This window comes from Bos javanicus, chromosome 11 (genome assembly GCF_032452875.1).
Source record: "Bos javanicus breed banteng chromosome 11, ARS-OSU_banteng_1.0, whole genome shotgun sequence".
Lineage (NCBI taxonomy): Eukaryota > Metazoa > Chordata > Mammalia > Artiodactyla > Bovidae > Bos > Bos javanicus.
Genome location: NC_083878.1, coordinates 37,119,009 through 37,136,345, shown reverse-complemented (window position 1 = coordinate 37,136,345; position 17,337 = coordinate 37,119,009). Strand labels below are relative to the sequence as shown.

The 17,337-nt window shown below is 42.9% G+C and overlaps 1 protein-coding gene across 6 annotated transcripts in view; it reads right to left on the bottom strand.

The window, feature by feature from the left end:
- Positions 1-17,337, bottom strand: part of SPTBN1 (spectrin beta, non-erythrocytic 1) — a 213,146-nt gene that overhangs the window by 129,945 nt on the left and 65,864 nt on the right. For all 6 annotated transcript variants that reach the window (XM_061432375.1, XM_061432374.1, XM_061432377.1 and 3 more), the window contains one exon: positions 16,669-16,865. In XM_061432375.1, coding sequence (XP_061288359.1) covers positions 16,669-16,816 — 148 coding nt within the window. In that variant the 5' untranslated portion in view covers positions 16,817-16,865. The remainder of the gene's footprint in view (positions 1-16,668; positions 16,866-17,337) is intronic.

The following is a 17,337-nucleotide window of genomic DNA, read 5'->3' as shown; positions in this document are numbered from 1 at the left end:
TTGGATGTTCTTTTTTTTTTGGCTGTGCCCCACAGCATGTGGGACCTTAGTTCCCTAACCAGGGATTGAACCCAAGCCCCCTGCACTGGAAGGCAGAGTCTTAACCCCTAGATGGCCAGGGAAGTCCCTCGACTTGGATGATCTATGCTAAGCTCGTCTGTCTCCCTCCAAGGAGCATGAGTCTCCCACTTACATCTCCATCCCTCCCGCTCCCTCCAATCTTAGCTATTTGCAGAGAAAAAAAATTTTTTTTCTCAACCTCCACTCCAAGAAAAGATTTAAAATATTTTTTATGACACGCTTTCCCTAAATCATTCTCTCAAGAAACGTTTAAGGTTCTGATCATGTAATGTGCACTGAGTGCAAAAACCCCAAAATAGGAAAATGCAGCAAGAGAAGACACAAATGTGAAGAACTTCTTAAGAGTTTTTTTTAATTAAAAAAATGAGGCTTTTCCAATGCCCTCCCCCAACCCCCCTCCCCCACTCCCAGGAGAAGGCCTGGCCTCACAAATGCCCTGTGAACACCACAGCACAAAAGGGCACAGGTCAGCCCTGTCTTCAAGCCATCAGACATATGCCCGTGTTCCTGTTTTTTCCACTTGACTTCTGATCCACCCACTGTGCATTCATGTGTCATTTCTCAATATGCAAGGCCTCCTTGTAGGAGGAGACAGGAGCCCTCTCTTCACAAGATTGATCTTCCAAATGTGTGTGTGTCTTAGGTGCTCAGTTGGGTTCGACTCTTTGCAACCCCTCGGACTGTAGCCCCCAGACTCCTCTGCCCGTGGAATTCTCCAGGCAAGAATACTGGAGTGGGTTATCATGCCACCCTTCTTCCTAATGCAGTGTTATAATTCACAGCCCCTACCGCATGCCTACCGTGTACAGATGCTGAGCTTGGCACCTTCCATGTTAAAGTTCTCTCAACAGTTCCATAGGGAGGATATTATGGTTCTCATCCTATAGAATTAACTTTGTCTACTACCTTACAGCTGGTAAGCAGCAGAATAGGCATTTAATCCCAGACTCCAGGCCTCAAAAGCCACTCTCCTGTCTCAGCATCAGACCAGAGATGGGCAGCCCTGGATGCCTGAATTCAAACCTAGGAGTAGCCAGGTGCTCAGGCCCTAGGAGGACCTGCGCATGGGTGTGTGGGGAAGCAGATGAGAGCGCCCTAGGGCCCATATGGTTCCCCAAAGCCAGGGAGAATAGAGGCAAATGCAAGCTAAGGAAAACATAATATAGTCCTGAAAACTGGAGGCCATGGGATAGAGCAAAAACAAATAAAAATTAACAGTGACCTGCCTTGCATATTTGCGACCAAAATGCCCCACGCAACTCTGAAGATACCCCAGCTTCTGGCACCAGAGCAAACAACTTAGCATGAGGCTTCATATGAGCAGAACCAAGCTCCCTCTCCCCCAGCTGCCCTTTCCCACCCCACCCCTCAACAGTCCACTACAGAGCAAGGCCTAGAGATCCAGTTTAAGTCCTTGCTTTCTCAAACCCTTGGCCATCGCCCCAGTTTTAGGGCCTCCTCCTCATCTCCAGACAAACTGACAGTCTCCTTAAATGGCTTCCCTCCATCTAGCTGTTCTCCTTGGCCTTCCTCCATGGTGTCCCCAGGAGGGCTCAAGTCCCACCTACCAGTGTTCTCAGGTTAAGTCACCAGAAGGTTCAGGATCCTTGGGGCTAAAAAAACCAGGTGAGGCCATTCTGTTTCATGCAGAGTGGCTCCAGGCTTGCCATTTTACATACTGAAATAACAAGTATGAGTCTACCTAAAAACTCTCCTGAACTCAAGTGTAGAAAGCCACTAGCTTGAAGGACGAAGGACTGAACTCCTTGGCATGACATTCGAGGCCCTCCTCATTTACTCTTATGGCTCTCGCTTGAGCTCCTTCTCACTTCTGGTGGCTCCCCGAGGGAGCTGGGCACCATCATGCCATTCAGGGCACCACCTGCTCACCGTGAAACTCTGTTGCATCTACTGACACTGTCTCTCCTCTGCAAGAACTACAGAAAATCTTTTCTGCTGACCACAGGCTTGTTTCCACTTCATCATCTATCTCTATACAGTTGACCCTTGAACAACATGGGTCTGAATTGTGCAGGTCCACTTATACATGGATTTCTTTCAACAGTAGATGCTACAGTGCTGTATGATTCGTGGTTGGCTGAATCCAGCAGATGCAAAACCACACATACAGAGGAACCACAACACAGAAGGCTGACTATAAAGTTATATCCAGATTTTCTATTGCATGGAGGGTTGGCATCACTAACCCCCGCATTGTTGCAGGATCAGTTGTATTTCTAATGCTATTCTCAGTACCTGGCACATAATGAATGCTCAATAACTACTTCATTCATTCATTCACTAATGAGTGAATAAAACAAAACATGAAATAATCACTCTAATCATCGTGATTCATAGTTTCAAAACAGAGACCATGCAGATGTACTTTCAAATGAACCTGTTACCACAGGATCTTCCAACACTTGTTATAAACTCGAACTAGGATATCGGAGAAGGCGATGGCACCCCACTCTAGTACACTTGCCTGGAAAATCCCATGAATGGAGGAGCCTGGTAGGCTGCAGTCCATGGGGTCGCTAAGAGTAGGACACAACTGAGCGACTTCACTTTCACTTTTCAGTTTCATGAATTGGAGAAGGAAATGGCAACCCACTCCAGTGTTCTTGCCTGGAGAATTCCAGGGACGGGGAGCCTGGTAGGCTGCCGTCTATGGGGTCGCACAGGGTCAGACAATACTGAAGCAACTTAGCAGCAGCAGGAGGATATCAATACTAGCATTAAAAAAGAGGAACTGAAAACATCAGAGCAACGCATGAAATACATGTAAACACTACTTCGCAAAATTCAAATGTGGGTGGACACACACACATATACCCATATATAGTCCCTTAGGATAGTTCAACTTAATTTTGCAAAAGCAATATGCATTCGGTAGAAACCATACTTCAATCTGTGAATTTTGATCTTTTCCCAGAGTACCAGTCTGCATTATGATACTGCTTTGTGATGCTGTGCAGCAGCTCCAGTCAGCCAGGTGATCAAGAGGGCAAACAACCAAGAGGGCAAATACACCTACAGCCCTTCTGGCTTCCACTTTTAGTGTAGCATACACCATACATTACATGAGACAGACAACACTTTATTATCAAACGGGCTTTATTAGAGTCAGACTAATATTAAGTGGTTCTGAGCACATTTAAGATGGGCTAGGCTAAGCTATGGTGCTCGACAGGTTAGGTGTATTAAATGCATTTTGGACTTGTGACATTTTCAACTTGCTGATGGGTTTATCAGGACATAACCTCATTGAAGATCTGGACACAAATTTATGTGCATACTGTACTGCTACAAAAATTCATTTCTTACTGATTATTTCCCTCAAATTTTTTGTTTCAAAATCTTAAATCAGTTATAGGTTAGATCAATGTGATTACTCTAAGGTCCTCCATTCAGTTTTAAAAACATAGAAACTACATGCTTCGTGATAAAATTGAGTTCAGATAATAATGATGTTGAGTGTGCCAATTACAATGGCTCCCTGAATGTGAAAGAGTTAAAAAGAAAAAAAAAACAAAAACCTACATGTGGGCACACCTGAAGATTATGGCTGATTAAATGCACAAAGACGGCACAAGCACACCTGTTAATTCAGTGCCAGGGGTTTGGGGTTTCAAATTAGTATCAAGTGCCTCCTCCAGCGTGGCCTCCTTGCCATCCTGTATTTCTCAAGGCAGTCTTAAATACTTCTCCATTATTTACAAGCATCCTACGAACATGGGCTTTCCCTCATATGCTTGGAGGCAGTTCCAGGGATGGTGTGCTCAGGGCAAACTCGGGAGGCATACATTGATCCTCTGCAGAATGACCAGTTCCAAATACAAAAGTCTGTATCTTCACTGCAGAATCACACGGAGGGTAACAGATTTCATCTCTAATCTTATTTCTCCAAGATCAGTATATAACACAGCTTTGGGACTATCAATCCATGGAACTATCAAACCCACATACTGGTTAGAAGAAAGGTAAAACTGACCGGGGGGCCAAGCTGGCTAAATGACAGGCTGCTAGCGCTGTGGATTTAGAAAGTTACTAGATTGTTTCTGTTGTTGCTAACCACAGAAAAAAAAAGGCTTAAATTATACAACAGTGAAAGCAACCACCATGACAACAGCACTCAAGTCCACCTGGAGCCTAGTCTGGGGGACAGAGGAGTGGTCCTTGGCTGTCACAGCAAAAGTGAAGTCACTCAGTTGTGTCCGATTCTTTCTGACCCCATGGACGATAGACTACCAGGGTCCTCCATCTGTGGGATTTTCCAGGCAAGAATACTGGAGTGGGTTGCCATTTCCTTCTCCAGGGGATCTTCCCAATCCAGGAATCGAACCCAGGTCTCCCACATTGCAGGCAAATGCTTTACCATCTGAGCCACCGCAGCAAAATGGGAAGTAATCTAGGAGCCACACACTACAATGATAGCATTCCCTTCTCTGTCATGCATGTTCACCACATGTACCAAATTCCCTATGCCCTTAAAGTCAGGATACAGTATTCCAGGAGGAAAACTGGCTGACATACAAATTTGTGATGAACCATTAAATTATCAAACGCCAGTTGCTGGCACCCACTTGAGGTTAACAATGACACACAGGAGAACACAGGCAAACTTCAGGACCATCCAGGAGTGCCTGCCTCTTTAGAGATGCCCCACATTAAGCATCTATAGTATCCCAGAAACATGGGAGAGAGAGAGACAAAGAGGGAAGAGGCCCAGAAACACTGCAGTGACCCGAAGGAGGAGCAGACAAAACAAGAAATCTTCAGCTTTAACTCTTCTGGCCAAAAAACAAATAAACAAACAGACAAAAAAACCTAGGGGCAGACCTGTGCAGAACAAAAAGAGGCAGGGGCCATACTGACGGCTTCGTGGAAGAATGTCTGATCCACCGTATAATGGTCTATACCAGCTTCCAAACAATTTCCCAAACCCCTAGAAACCTCACTGTCAATTAACAATGCAGTAGGGAGATCGGATCCTGCAAGGACAGAAGTCTAAAGCAATGCTCTTTGGTGGGGGAAGACTAGACTCCCGATTCTAACAATCAGCTGGTCCTGCTACTGTTCACAATAATTTACATGGAAAATATTTCAAACTTTTATAGTACGACAGGTGCCCTGTAAGAAAGTGCCATTCCAGATTTTTTTCTCAGTATGGTGACATTAAGCACAACATCAGCATGTTCCTCACCAACATGGAATCTGTTTTGAGGAAATAGACTGTATAAAACAGTCATCAAGACATACATCAAACTTTCAAAAGGAATTATCTTTAGGAATAGAGACAGGCTTGGGGGAGGGGAACATTCACTGTCTACTTCCAAAGAGTTTGGATTTTCTTCTTTTTTTTTTACAGTGCATGTATTGCAAAGTATGATATATAATGCAATATTAATATTTTATAATATATTTTAAGCTAAAAGTCTTAAATAAATAGAACTAATTTTTCAATGGGTATTACAGAAATTAGGGAGAAATTTTCCCCAATGAAGTGACACTTATTAGTTCTGACCATGAACTGGTTCTTCAGCACAAGTAGCAGTATCACATTCTGACTTACACAAAGAATGTTGAAAAAACGTGACACACCTTTACTGTCTTTGAGGACTTCTTAGCAATCAGCCAGAGAGACAAAGCACGGATACATCCACCTTGAGCACACACACACAAAATTAATAAGACTCAGGCTGGAGCAGCAGTGAGAGCTTGGTATTCCCGAAGACTTAAGAAGGTGACCCAAATGGTAATGTGCAATGCAGAGGGTGCCTGGGGACCTGGCAAATGGCCCAGCATCTCCCTGACTTCAGCCATCTGTTTCTTACGATGCCTACAGACACAATCATGTGGCTAATAAAGCCATTTCACATACATGCTCAAAAAATCAAAGGACTCTGAAGAAATTTAAACGTGTGTGGCAAAATTTTTATCAGCCTCACCCAGTAATACATCACTACCTTAGGGTTCTGAAAACTCACAGGTCTACAGAAAAGAGATCAAAACTTCCCTTGAAAATTAAATAATGATAATCTGAAATCAGAATTGTGGGAAATGGGTATGTTTATCAATCGGAAAATGGAGACTAAGATTCAGATTTTGGGAAACTGTGACACCTTGATATAACCGTCCCATGTACTGACTTTCTTATATAGCCTATTGCCCAAAATAGAAAACGTACTGGTAAGGAACATGCTAATGTACTTACGTCACTATACTGCTAAGAAATCTGGAGTGACATGCTATTACCAGGCACCTGTCACACTCTTCTGGTTGTTGAGGCCCCAGAAGAAACAACAGTCTAGACTGTTTCCAAGTCCCTAAATCACCAAGCAAATTCACAAGTTAATTTAGGTACAAACTGAACAGCTAACTCTAATAAGGCACACTCTAAAGACTGCCACACTAATGTTCATTTCTCTATATTTTTTCAAAGGTATTAAAGGAAGCTGCTGAGCCTTCCCTGGTGGCTCAGACAGTAAGGAATCTACCTGCAGTGCAGGAGACCTGGGTTCGATCCCTGGGTCAGGAAGATTCCCTGGTGAAGGGAATGGCTACCCACTCCAGTATTCTTGCCTGGAAAATGCCACGGACACAGGAGCCTGGTGGGCTACAGTCCATGGGGTTGCAAAGAGTCGGACATGACTAAGCGACTAACCAAAAGGAAGCTATAAGCTTACTGGTTGCTTTGTTTTAAAGAAGCAGTTAGTCAATGGTGAAAGTCACCGTGCCATTTTATAAAATAGTTTTATCTCTGAATCAAGAACATCAATCTATCCGAAAACAGGCCATGAGCATCTACTGTTATGCACTGCCATCTGCCCAGCACCCACCCCCTTTTGTAGGAAGAGCTCCATGTGGTTCCAGGGAGAGCTACCATGTTCTTCCATCCCTCTGCACCCCCACATCACAGTTCACCCGTTCAGGAGTTACCCCTTGACCAAAGTCTAGTAAATTACAGCCTCCTTATCAAACAGCCACCAATGTTGCCAACTGAAACTAGAAAAATGAGGCAAGAGGTGGATAGCAAAGCTCAGGGGCACATGGCAGCTACATTCCCTGCTACCTGGAAGACTACCTGCAGGAGCAGAAATAGAAGCTAAAATCAACAGACTGAGGAATAGAAACCCTTACTTTCTGTTGTTCTGGGGCCTGTCTGCACCTTGCCTTCTCTTCTGATCGGCTGTTTGGCTCTTCCCTTGGTCACACAAAATACACCAGTATCTTTCCCCCAAAGTCCTAACATAAAGTGCCTTCCCCCACCACACCACAATTCTGCATGAGAAATGCCAACCACAGCCTCCAACTGCCAGCTGAATTCTCTCTAAGCCATGGATGGACGGGGTTGGTGTGTTTTATCCACATAGCTTCTTACTCTTCACCAATGTTATGGATACTGCTCCTAAAGGTAGTCATTTGTAAGTAATCAGTTGGTCATGACCTGGTATAAAAAGATTCTCTGGGCCAACTGGAGCCCCATCTCCATACTCAACCTCACAGAGATGTGGACTAGAGAAGCCAAGGTATTGAATCATTTAGCAATGAGACCAGAACAGAAAAGACTGGCAGGAGGTAGAGGTGGAACTACAACACACCACAGCCACGTGTGAGCTGACGTATGGTGAGCAGACACCAGCACTATGCAAAGGGCTCCCGTCAGCGAGGCACCCACCCCACCTGAAAGATGAAGATCGCCTCCAGCCCTACCGCAACCTCAGTCACTAACGAATTTCTGGGTCTCCCAAGCTGGAAGCTTTGCAGTAACCTGTGCCCCTACTTCACCACACTCTACCTTTTTTTATTCAGATACTTAAGTGAATCCCTGTTTCTGACAACCAGAAAGGGCGAAGCCATAATAATTCTGAATGCAGAATTCTTTCCAGAGAAGCCCATCAGCAGGCATAAACCAAATGCTTGTTACCATGGTACCCAGAACCCTCCCACTGGATTACTGTATTGAATGTGATCATGTAAAAACTCATGACAGATACACCGTTTAATAACCAAAGCCATCTTCTTAAATCAGCTTGGTGTCAAACATCAAAACTGTAATTCAAGAAACTAACATCTCCCCAGATCAGTTTTCTCTACAAATTAGAATACTAAACTGAATGGTACTGCTGAAAATGGCAGTTAAATAAAAAACCGTAGCTATCTGAATTTCATTGCAGAATTGACTTTGTGATATTTTTAGTTTGTTCTCATTGTGAGATGTGTTTTTAAAGTGGACAGGACTTTATAAATGCCTTGCGTATAAATGATATATTATCTTGTTACTTTCTTATATTTTCTTCTTTATTTGCTCATGGGTCCGCTTTGGTGGAACACTGGCTAAAGAGTTGAACGGTATAAGTGAATTCAACAGAGGGAACAAAGATGACCATACAAGATGACCAAACACCCATCAGTAGGTTTTTCTGGTGACCACATCCAAGTAAATGAAGAAGTATTTAACTCCACAGTATCAGATGCCTACGAGAGATCTGCCACCTGCTCCAAGGCAACTGCCAAATAAAATCACAGTATTATGGTGTTGGCAACTTTTACAGAATTTTTTCTGTTCTTCCCACTCATCTACCACCATTACTTACATAAGAGAACAGAGGGAGAAATGAGGTATTGACACATGCCACCGCAAGCAATATGAAAATATTTTGCTAAAGTAAAAGAAACTGGTCACAAATAGCCACATATTGTAGGATTCAATTTAGTTGAAATGTCCAGAGTAGACAAATCCATAGTCAGAAACTAGATTAGTGGCTGCCTGGAGATGGGGAGGAATGAAAATGGGAAGTGACTGCTAATGTGTATGTGACTTCTTTTGGGGGTGATGAAATGTTCTGAGATTAGTGTTATTAAATATAACTGTGAGTATATTAAAAACCACTGAATTGTATACTTTACAGGGGTAAATTTTACAATATGTAAGTAATACCTCCTTAGACTGCAAGGAGATCCAACCAGTCAATCCTAAAGGAAATCAGTCCTGAATATTCATTGGAAGGACTGATGCTGAAGCTGAAACTTCAATACTTCGGCCACCTGATGCGAAGAACTGACTCACTGGAAAAGACCCTGATGCTGGGAAAGATTGAAGGAGGGAGGAAAAGGGGACAACAGAGGATGAGATGGTTGGATGGCATCACAGACTTGGCAGACAAGAGTTTGAATAAGCTCCAGGAGCCAGTGACGGACAAGGAGGCCTGGCGTGCTGCAGGCCATGAGGTCACAAACAGTTGGACACAACTGAGCAACTGAAGTAATATCTCAATAAAGCTGATACTTAACAGACAGACAGATGGCTGTGGGTAGGAGGTGTACATATGCAGAGAGAGTAGGAAAAGCAGAAGACTGGATAAAAATGATAATGTTTTCCTCTTTTGCTTACCTAGGTAGTCTCCAACAAAAGACAGGTCACATTCCCTAAGTTAAATCATAAATCAACCATAAAATATAAGGAATTTCCCCCTAAAAATGGTGATCGGAGTTCCTCAAAAATAAGAGACTGACTTAAGGAAAATTTTCTTGTTGGGTGAGAAGTTAAGAAAAGGGCTAAGATGTAGTGAAGGTAAAAGTGTTAGTCACTCAGTTGTGTCCTACTCTTTGTGACCCTATAGGTTGTCGCCCGCCAGGCTCCTCCATCCATGGCATTCTCCAGGCAAGAATACTGGAGTGGGGTGCCATTCCCTTCTCCAGGGGATCTTCCCGATCCAGGGATAGAACCCAGGTCTCCTGCATTGCAGGCAGATTCTTTACTGTCTGAGCCACCGGGGATGCAGCAAGAGATGATAAGGGAATGAAGATAGAGAAGTTCTCTGCCAAATGAATAAAACTTGAAAGTGACTGAGGGGCAGGAATGGGGGCTGGGTTAGGAAGAGGAATGGTGTGTGGTTAAGAGGTTTGATAAAGGAGAGGCTGGTGCTCCCAGACAGGATCATTCATCTCAGCTACTATGGAGTTTCAGCCACTGCTGAGATGAGAGAGAATTTGAAGACTATAAGGAATAGGAGCAGGAATCCAAGCAGATTTCAAAAGTCAGGAGGGGGTCATCTACAGCAGCAAGGAGAAAGAGATGGGAGGGAAATCTGAGGAATCTGTATCTAAAAGAGAAAGAAAAGATTTCTGTAGTCCTACGGATGGGACACTACTGAAGCTTTATATATACAGAAAATAAATTGAGGGTATAATCCAGGACTGCATGTAATGACCTAAACAGACTTTCTCTCAATAGCTTTGCATAAACCCCTTTGATATGAAATATTCTTCCAGATTCAGATTTCACAAACAATAGGTGGTGTATTTACTGGGCACTAGGGACCATGCCGCTCTCAGAAATAATCCCAAATAATGCATAATTTAGGCAAACAGCCTCAAGAGTAGATGAGAACAGAGACTGGTGATTTAGTCACTAACTCCTGTCCGACTCTTGCAACCCTGCCAGGCTCCTCTGTCCATGGGGTTCTCCAGGCAAGAATATCGGAGTGGGTTGTCATTTCCTTCTCCAAAGGATCTTCCTGACCCAGGGATTAAACTCATGTCTCCTGCACTGCAGGCAGATTCTTTACCAACTGAGCTACCAGAGAAGCCCCCCACTCCATCATGCAAAAAGCCTTTCCCTTGGGGCATAAAAGTGTTCCATCTGAACAGGGTGGTGAGCACGCGAATAAGAAAAGCTCTAGCTTAATTTTCAAGGAATGAGTCCAAGCTCAAGGTGGTGTACCATCTTGGAAGGCTGAAAGTGCTTTCTATTTTCATGAAAGGCATTCTCAGAGCCCTGCAGCCCAGCCTCTCCTCTTCTGCTGCAGTGGAAACGGAAGCAGCTGCACAAAGGTTCAAGACTCAGTCTCTCTCCAAGTTCCAATGGGTTTTATATTACTAGACTCAGACTCTTAAAAATGGTTTTGGTTTTTTTCCCTCTTGCAATCAATCTTTCTCTCTAAATTACTAGAGTGCTAGTTGCCTACACTACTTTCTTGGCACTGGCATACAAATAAACAGGCTTTTATCTTCCTAATTGGATCATTCCAGACCATGTTTTATAGATCTCTTTGCATATTCAACAGCAAGCTGGCGCCATACTTTCACTAGAAGGAAGTAAAATATTTTATATATATTTGTTTGTTTATGTATTCATCCTGGCAGGGGAGATGGATTGTACATTAACAGGCGTATTCTGGGAAGCAGAATTCTATGTAAAACCACTATAGTACAGGAGATGTTAAAAAATATGAAGCCAGTATCTAAACCATCTAATTAAAAAACTCATTACTGGTAGAAAAAATAAGACATCTCTCTCAAAAAAGGTAAATTAAAAAAATCTTCTACTTTTTTTTTTAAACAGGAGTTACTGTTTTTTTTTTTTTTGCTTTTAATTAATTTATCTGGCTGCATTGGGTCTGTTTCAGCATGCAGGATCTTTAGTTATGATATATGTGATCCGGGCTTCCTAGGTGGCGCTAGTGGTAAAAAAAAAAAAAAAAAAAATCTGCCTGCCAATGCAGGAGACATAGGAGTTCAGCCCTTGAATTGGGAAGATCCCCTGGAGGAGGGCATAGCAACCTACTCCAGTCTTCCTGCCTGGAGAATCCTTTGGATGGAGAAGCCTGGCGGGTTAGGGTCCATAGTCAAAGAGTTGGACACAACTGAAGTGACTTAGCACACACATGTGGGATCTAGTTTCCTGGCCAGGGATCGAACCCAGGCCCCCTACACTGGGAGCTCAGAGTCAGCCACTGGACCACCAGGGAAATCTCCTCTTCTGCAGTTTCAAAATAAGTTTCCACCATCTGTGCAGGTCTATCCATTTGCGAATTAAGTATACTAAATCATATAAGTATGTAACCTTAATGATAGCTTGAAATTTGCAATCAACGGGCAGAAAGTAGAGGCAAGTTCTGCTCTAACTCTCATTGTATAGAATCCAGGTCTTTTCTTCTGGAGAAAACCTCGGCCTAAGTTTTTTTATCTGTAACTGCAGAGTATTTTTAGGATATAGTTTTGAAACGTCCCCACTAATTTTAATTAGCACTAGAGAGCTCATTTAGTGCCCTAAGAAATTTCCTGCTCTCCCGGAGATTACAAATTAAAAGACCCATACAACCACAGGGCCTGGGGGTGGGAGTGGGGGTTGGGGGGAACCTCAATCACCTCCTGGAGGAGGATCCACCCTGAAGGGGCCTATAATGAGGACAGGGATTTCAGCAAGAAATGCTTGGTCACCCCAATGAAAACTTCCCTTTAAAGGGAATCTAGTTGATACATAGTTACTAAATAAGTGTTATTTACTCTATCCATGTAATGTAAAAGATACAGTTAGGTGCTTTCACTTCATTTTCTCAGCTTCCTTGATTCTCCACAACCACATAAACTCAAGGTCAATTTCTTTTGTCATTCCCACAGCTTTGCAGAAAGGCTCTCCTGAAAAATTTTAGCTCATAAATGCTGATGAGTGACAACTCCCAAAGTCATTTTGGTTTTAATTTCTGACATTTTTTGAAATGTTCATTTGTACACAGGCTTTCTCCTACTACTTCTCTGTGCCATTATATTGGGGGGGGGCATTAATCAAAATTTTGGGATGTGATATTAGATGTTAAGATGTTTTTATGCTTTTTCCCTAATTACCAAATTGTTCAGATTTATTTCAGGAAAAAGTTCAAATACAGATACAAAAAAAAAAAAAAAAATCACTCAGAAAGAAACACGAAATATTTTGGTACACAGCCTCCTATTTTTTAAAATTCACTGTTTATGAGTGTTGATATAAAGATATTAATTCTAATTACTTTATCAGGCTAAATGTTACACTTTTAAAAAGATTACTTTTTCTACCTGCCTTAATTTGTGTTGATTCTACAAAATATAACCTAAACCATAAACACCCATCACTTGTAAAAAGAAAACATTTACCTTTTACAGTTCTTTAAAAGAGTAAAAGCTTTTTTTTAAAAAGCATGTAAGCTTCAGGCTCACAGCAATAGAATTCTCATCTATATACACTACAAAGTGATTGCCAGCACAATTCCAGTTACCATCCATTCACCAGTCGACACCCTCTACCCCCATTACCCACTCTCACCCCCCTTTCCCTACGGTAATCACTAATCTGATCTCTGTGAGTTTGTTTCTGGTTTATTTGTTCATTTGTTTTGTTTCTAGATGAAATGGCCTCAGACACCTGACAAAGTAGACCAGATGACCATCAGTCCTCTACACCAGTCTCAACACATGATTCCCCAGACAGCCGTGATAGCATCATGTGGGAAACTGCTAGGAACGTAAATCATCAAGTACCATCCTGGACTTACTGGATCAGAAACTCTGGGAGTGGGCCCATAATCTGTGCTTTGACAAGATCTCCACAACATTCTGAAGCCCACTCAAATTCCAGAACCACGGTTCTAGACACTGCTGGACTGGACTGTTATTCCTGCCATTAGCATGGTAGGCTTTTTGGAGAGCTCAGAGATTGTTCTGTCACACAGACCTGGGAAGTCAGGAAACAAGCAAGATAGTTTCCTCAATAAACAGATGGTTTTCCTGGAGTCTTCTGGATTCACTAAAAGCAATTTCTTTTTTCTTTTCACGTTAAATATCCTGGAGGCAGCATGTTTTCTTTTCAATAACTCCTTATAGTTATTCATGGCTTCTTCAAGCCACAGGATGCATTCCTGAGCCTTCTCAAGATCTTTCTAACACGTCTGAATTACCCATTATCATTCCTCTCACCCATGAGCTCTGAATCATTTTGCATTTTATCGAATATAAAAAAATAGTAGGCTATACACTTCAGAGCTGGTCTGCCTTCAGCCGCTTGTCAGCAGTGTGACCTTGGCAAGCTACTTAATCTACCTGTGCCTCAGTTTCCTCCCCTGTCAGTTCAGTCAGTTCATGGGCTTACCTGCAGGTAATAATAACCTCCCCCACAACTGCTATGGGATTAACTGTTAAAATATGCCATGAACAGTGCCTGACACACAGGAAGCATGTTTACTATCATTATCATTTGTTCAAGCACCTGGATAACACAGAAGGAAAGACATTTTAGGAAGTGTAAGGACAGCTGATTAATCCTAGAACAGATGGGGACCTCCTCTGGAACTACAGTAACAAAGAACAAGGATCTGCTCTGCAATCGGCAAGTAAAAGCAAAATACTACAGTTGACCCTTGAACAACACAGGGGTGAGGGACACCAATTCTCCACACAGTTAAAAATCCCCATTGTTCAAGGGTCAACTGTACACAGCAGTCTGGAACCAGAAAGCAGCTGACTGGTGATCAAAGATGACTGGTCACTATAGTACCACACAGGTCTAAAGGCTCAAATGAAAACTCAAGAAAATGAGGCAAGAGACTGAAGTACAAATCAATCCACTAGCACAGGACAGGATCATGGTTTCCATGAGGTTCCATGTTAGTGAATAAGCTAGAAAACAACACTCCAATTCTAGAGTGACTATCTGGTTAGTCACTTACTTGAGTCAACTTACCTCAAGTCAGGTTAAGTTCAAGAAACATCTTTAAGTCACCACCACTCAAGAAACAAACTCTCCTAAGGGCAACTGAAAATTTTCCCACAGCATTCAGTTGGCTTCATCCCCAACATCCATTTCCCTCTTCCTCTTTTCCCATTATATTCCACACTTTTTAGCCTAGCTGTCTGGGTGGGACTGACCCCTCATCAACCCCACCACTCCCCATTCCCTGCACTCCAAGATGCACCCTGATTAGCTGATGTCAACCAGCATAACCTCTTGTGACTCCAGTGGAGAAAGGTTCTGAGAGAGGCATGTGAAATGAGCATAATCAGTCAAGCTGGTGAGGCGATCCCAGGGCCTCGGAGAAGCACAAGACTGGGCAATCAGAGGTGTGCTTCTCTGCTGGATGTCCTTTCAGACAGATCCGGAACCTGGGGCAGCCATCCTGGGACTCCAGGACCCAAAAGCCTACCTGATAATGGCGTCTACACCAGCAAGCAAAGCCAAAATGCAGAGAGACAGAAAATGGATCCTGGTCACACCATTTAAGGTCAGGAGCAAGTCTAGCTTAAAGGTGAATTTATCTACTGCTCTGTCACTTCTCTTTGTCATCTAAACCATTCAGGATTAAGTTCCTCCTCTAAGCAGTACATGCCTCTTAATCACATTATGCTGTAAAGGTAACAAAAAAGTGAGCTATCTTCACAATTAACAGTAAACTTACCTTTTTAAGCTGTGACTTCAATTTATAGGTCATAATTAAAAATATCAGGAAAAAATACATAAACCTGATTTTTTCACTCAGAAATCATTTTATTTGAAATCTCAAAGTACAGAGGCAAGATTCTGAATAAACTCCACATGGTTTACATGTATTCAGTACTGCTGACTTTTCACTGTGACTGAGCCCCTTCCTGATCTTCAGGGCCATCTCAGGACAGAACACTCCCTGCTCACCTAGGGCCCTGGTAAAAGCGTGCTTTAAGAACTGAACAGCAACAAGGGGGTGAGAAATCACAACGTAGGGGACACGTGCCTGTTAACTTGATCAATGGCAGACTTACCTGTATTAAATGTGCCCTCACCAGATTAAGCTACTGCTCTTCAGATCAAAAACTTCTGCCATGTGATACAAACTAACCTTAGCCACTCAAAGTGAGTACTGTAACACATCTGGTTAATTCATGTAGCACAGTCCGTAAGTAAACGTGTTTATTTGTATTCTGTTGACCCTTACACCAGCAGTCCCCAGCCTTGCTGGCACCAGGGACCACTTTCGTGGAAGACTATTTTTCCATGGACCAGGAGTAGGGGGATGGTTTTGGGATGATTCGAGTGCAGTACATTTGTTGTGCACTTTATTTCTAATCTAGAGCTGCTGCTGATCTGACAGGAAGTACCAGTCCATGGCCCAGAGGCTGGGGACCCCCGCCTCACACAACATGAGTTTGAATTGTGCAGGTACACTTACACAATTTTTTTCAATAAATATACAGATACACAGTAAATGTATTTCCTTATGATTTTCTTATTAACATTTTCTTCTTTTCTCCAACTTACTTTATGGCAAGAATATAGTATATAATACATTTAACTTACAAAATATGTATTCATCAACTGTTTATATTATCGATAAGGTTTCAGGTCAACAGTGGGATGTTAGTATTAAGTTCTGACAGTGAGCTATTAGAAGTTAAGTTCTGGGGGAGTCAAAAGTTAAATGTGGATTTTCGAATGTGCAGCAGGTCAGTGTCCCTAACTCCCATGTCATTCCACGGTCAACTGTATTTTTATGTCTAAGGTACAGTACACTTCAATATTCTGAAACGTAAGATGTGCTAAAAATAAAACAGTCTGACAAACACAGGGCAACTCTTTCTGAATGGCTATACAAACACCCTGTGCTCTGAATCATTCTGGCCTTGAGACCGACCATTCTCCAAATAGGGGACTGGCCATCTTCTAAAATGGTCAGCTTGCTCTCGGAGGACATGGTCAAGTAGATATGAGTCTATCGTGCAAGGGCAACAGAGTGCCTGATTTCAAAGGGATCTGTAAGGCATCCCAGGCCTCGACGCTGGGGCGGGAGGGAGACCTACCTGCCAGAGCCTTGATGCGCGACCGCTCAAAGAGCCGTGCGGAGCTGTTCTCATTGTCCCAGTCGTCCACGTCCCAGCGGTTGTTGACATCGCTGTACTGCTGCTGGATCTCAATGTTGTCGTAGTCTGTGGCTACTGTGGTCGTCATCTTGGACCGTCTCAGCTGCTCCTCCACATCAGCGCCTTCTTACAGGTCTCTGAGAAAGAAAAGGAAAACCCTAGTCAGATGTCTAAGCCGTTGGTCCCTACAAACCTACTGAGCAAAGGTGAGCAGAAGGTAACACAGGTCCTACGTGCCAAGAGTAGGTCTTGGGAGTCCCATAAGAGCTGGTGTGTAAGGTCAGCAATGCCTCATAACATGTGTGTGACCTTGGCCGCAGCACTTAACATCTGAGACTCCGTTCCCCCAGACATTAAAGGGGGAAGATACTCTACAGATTGTTGAGAAGACTGAATGAGATGATAGATGCCCAACAAAGGGTGGGTTCTTCCTTCTTTCTAATATTTAAACTTTGTAATTTTAGAATTTCATTGGAGCTGGATGAACCCCTCCCTCAGGCTTCTGAATGAACAAAAATTTTTTTTTATGTTTATTTACTTATTTGGCTGTGCCAGGTCTTAGATGCAGCATGTGGGATCTAGTTCCCTAACCAGGGATTGAACCCAGGC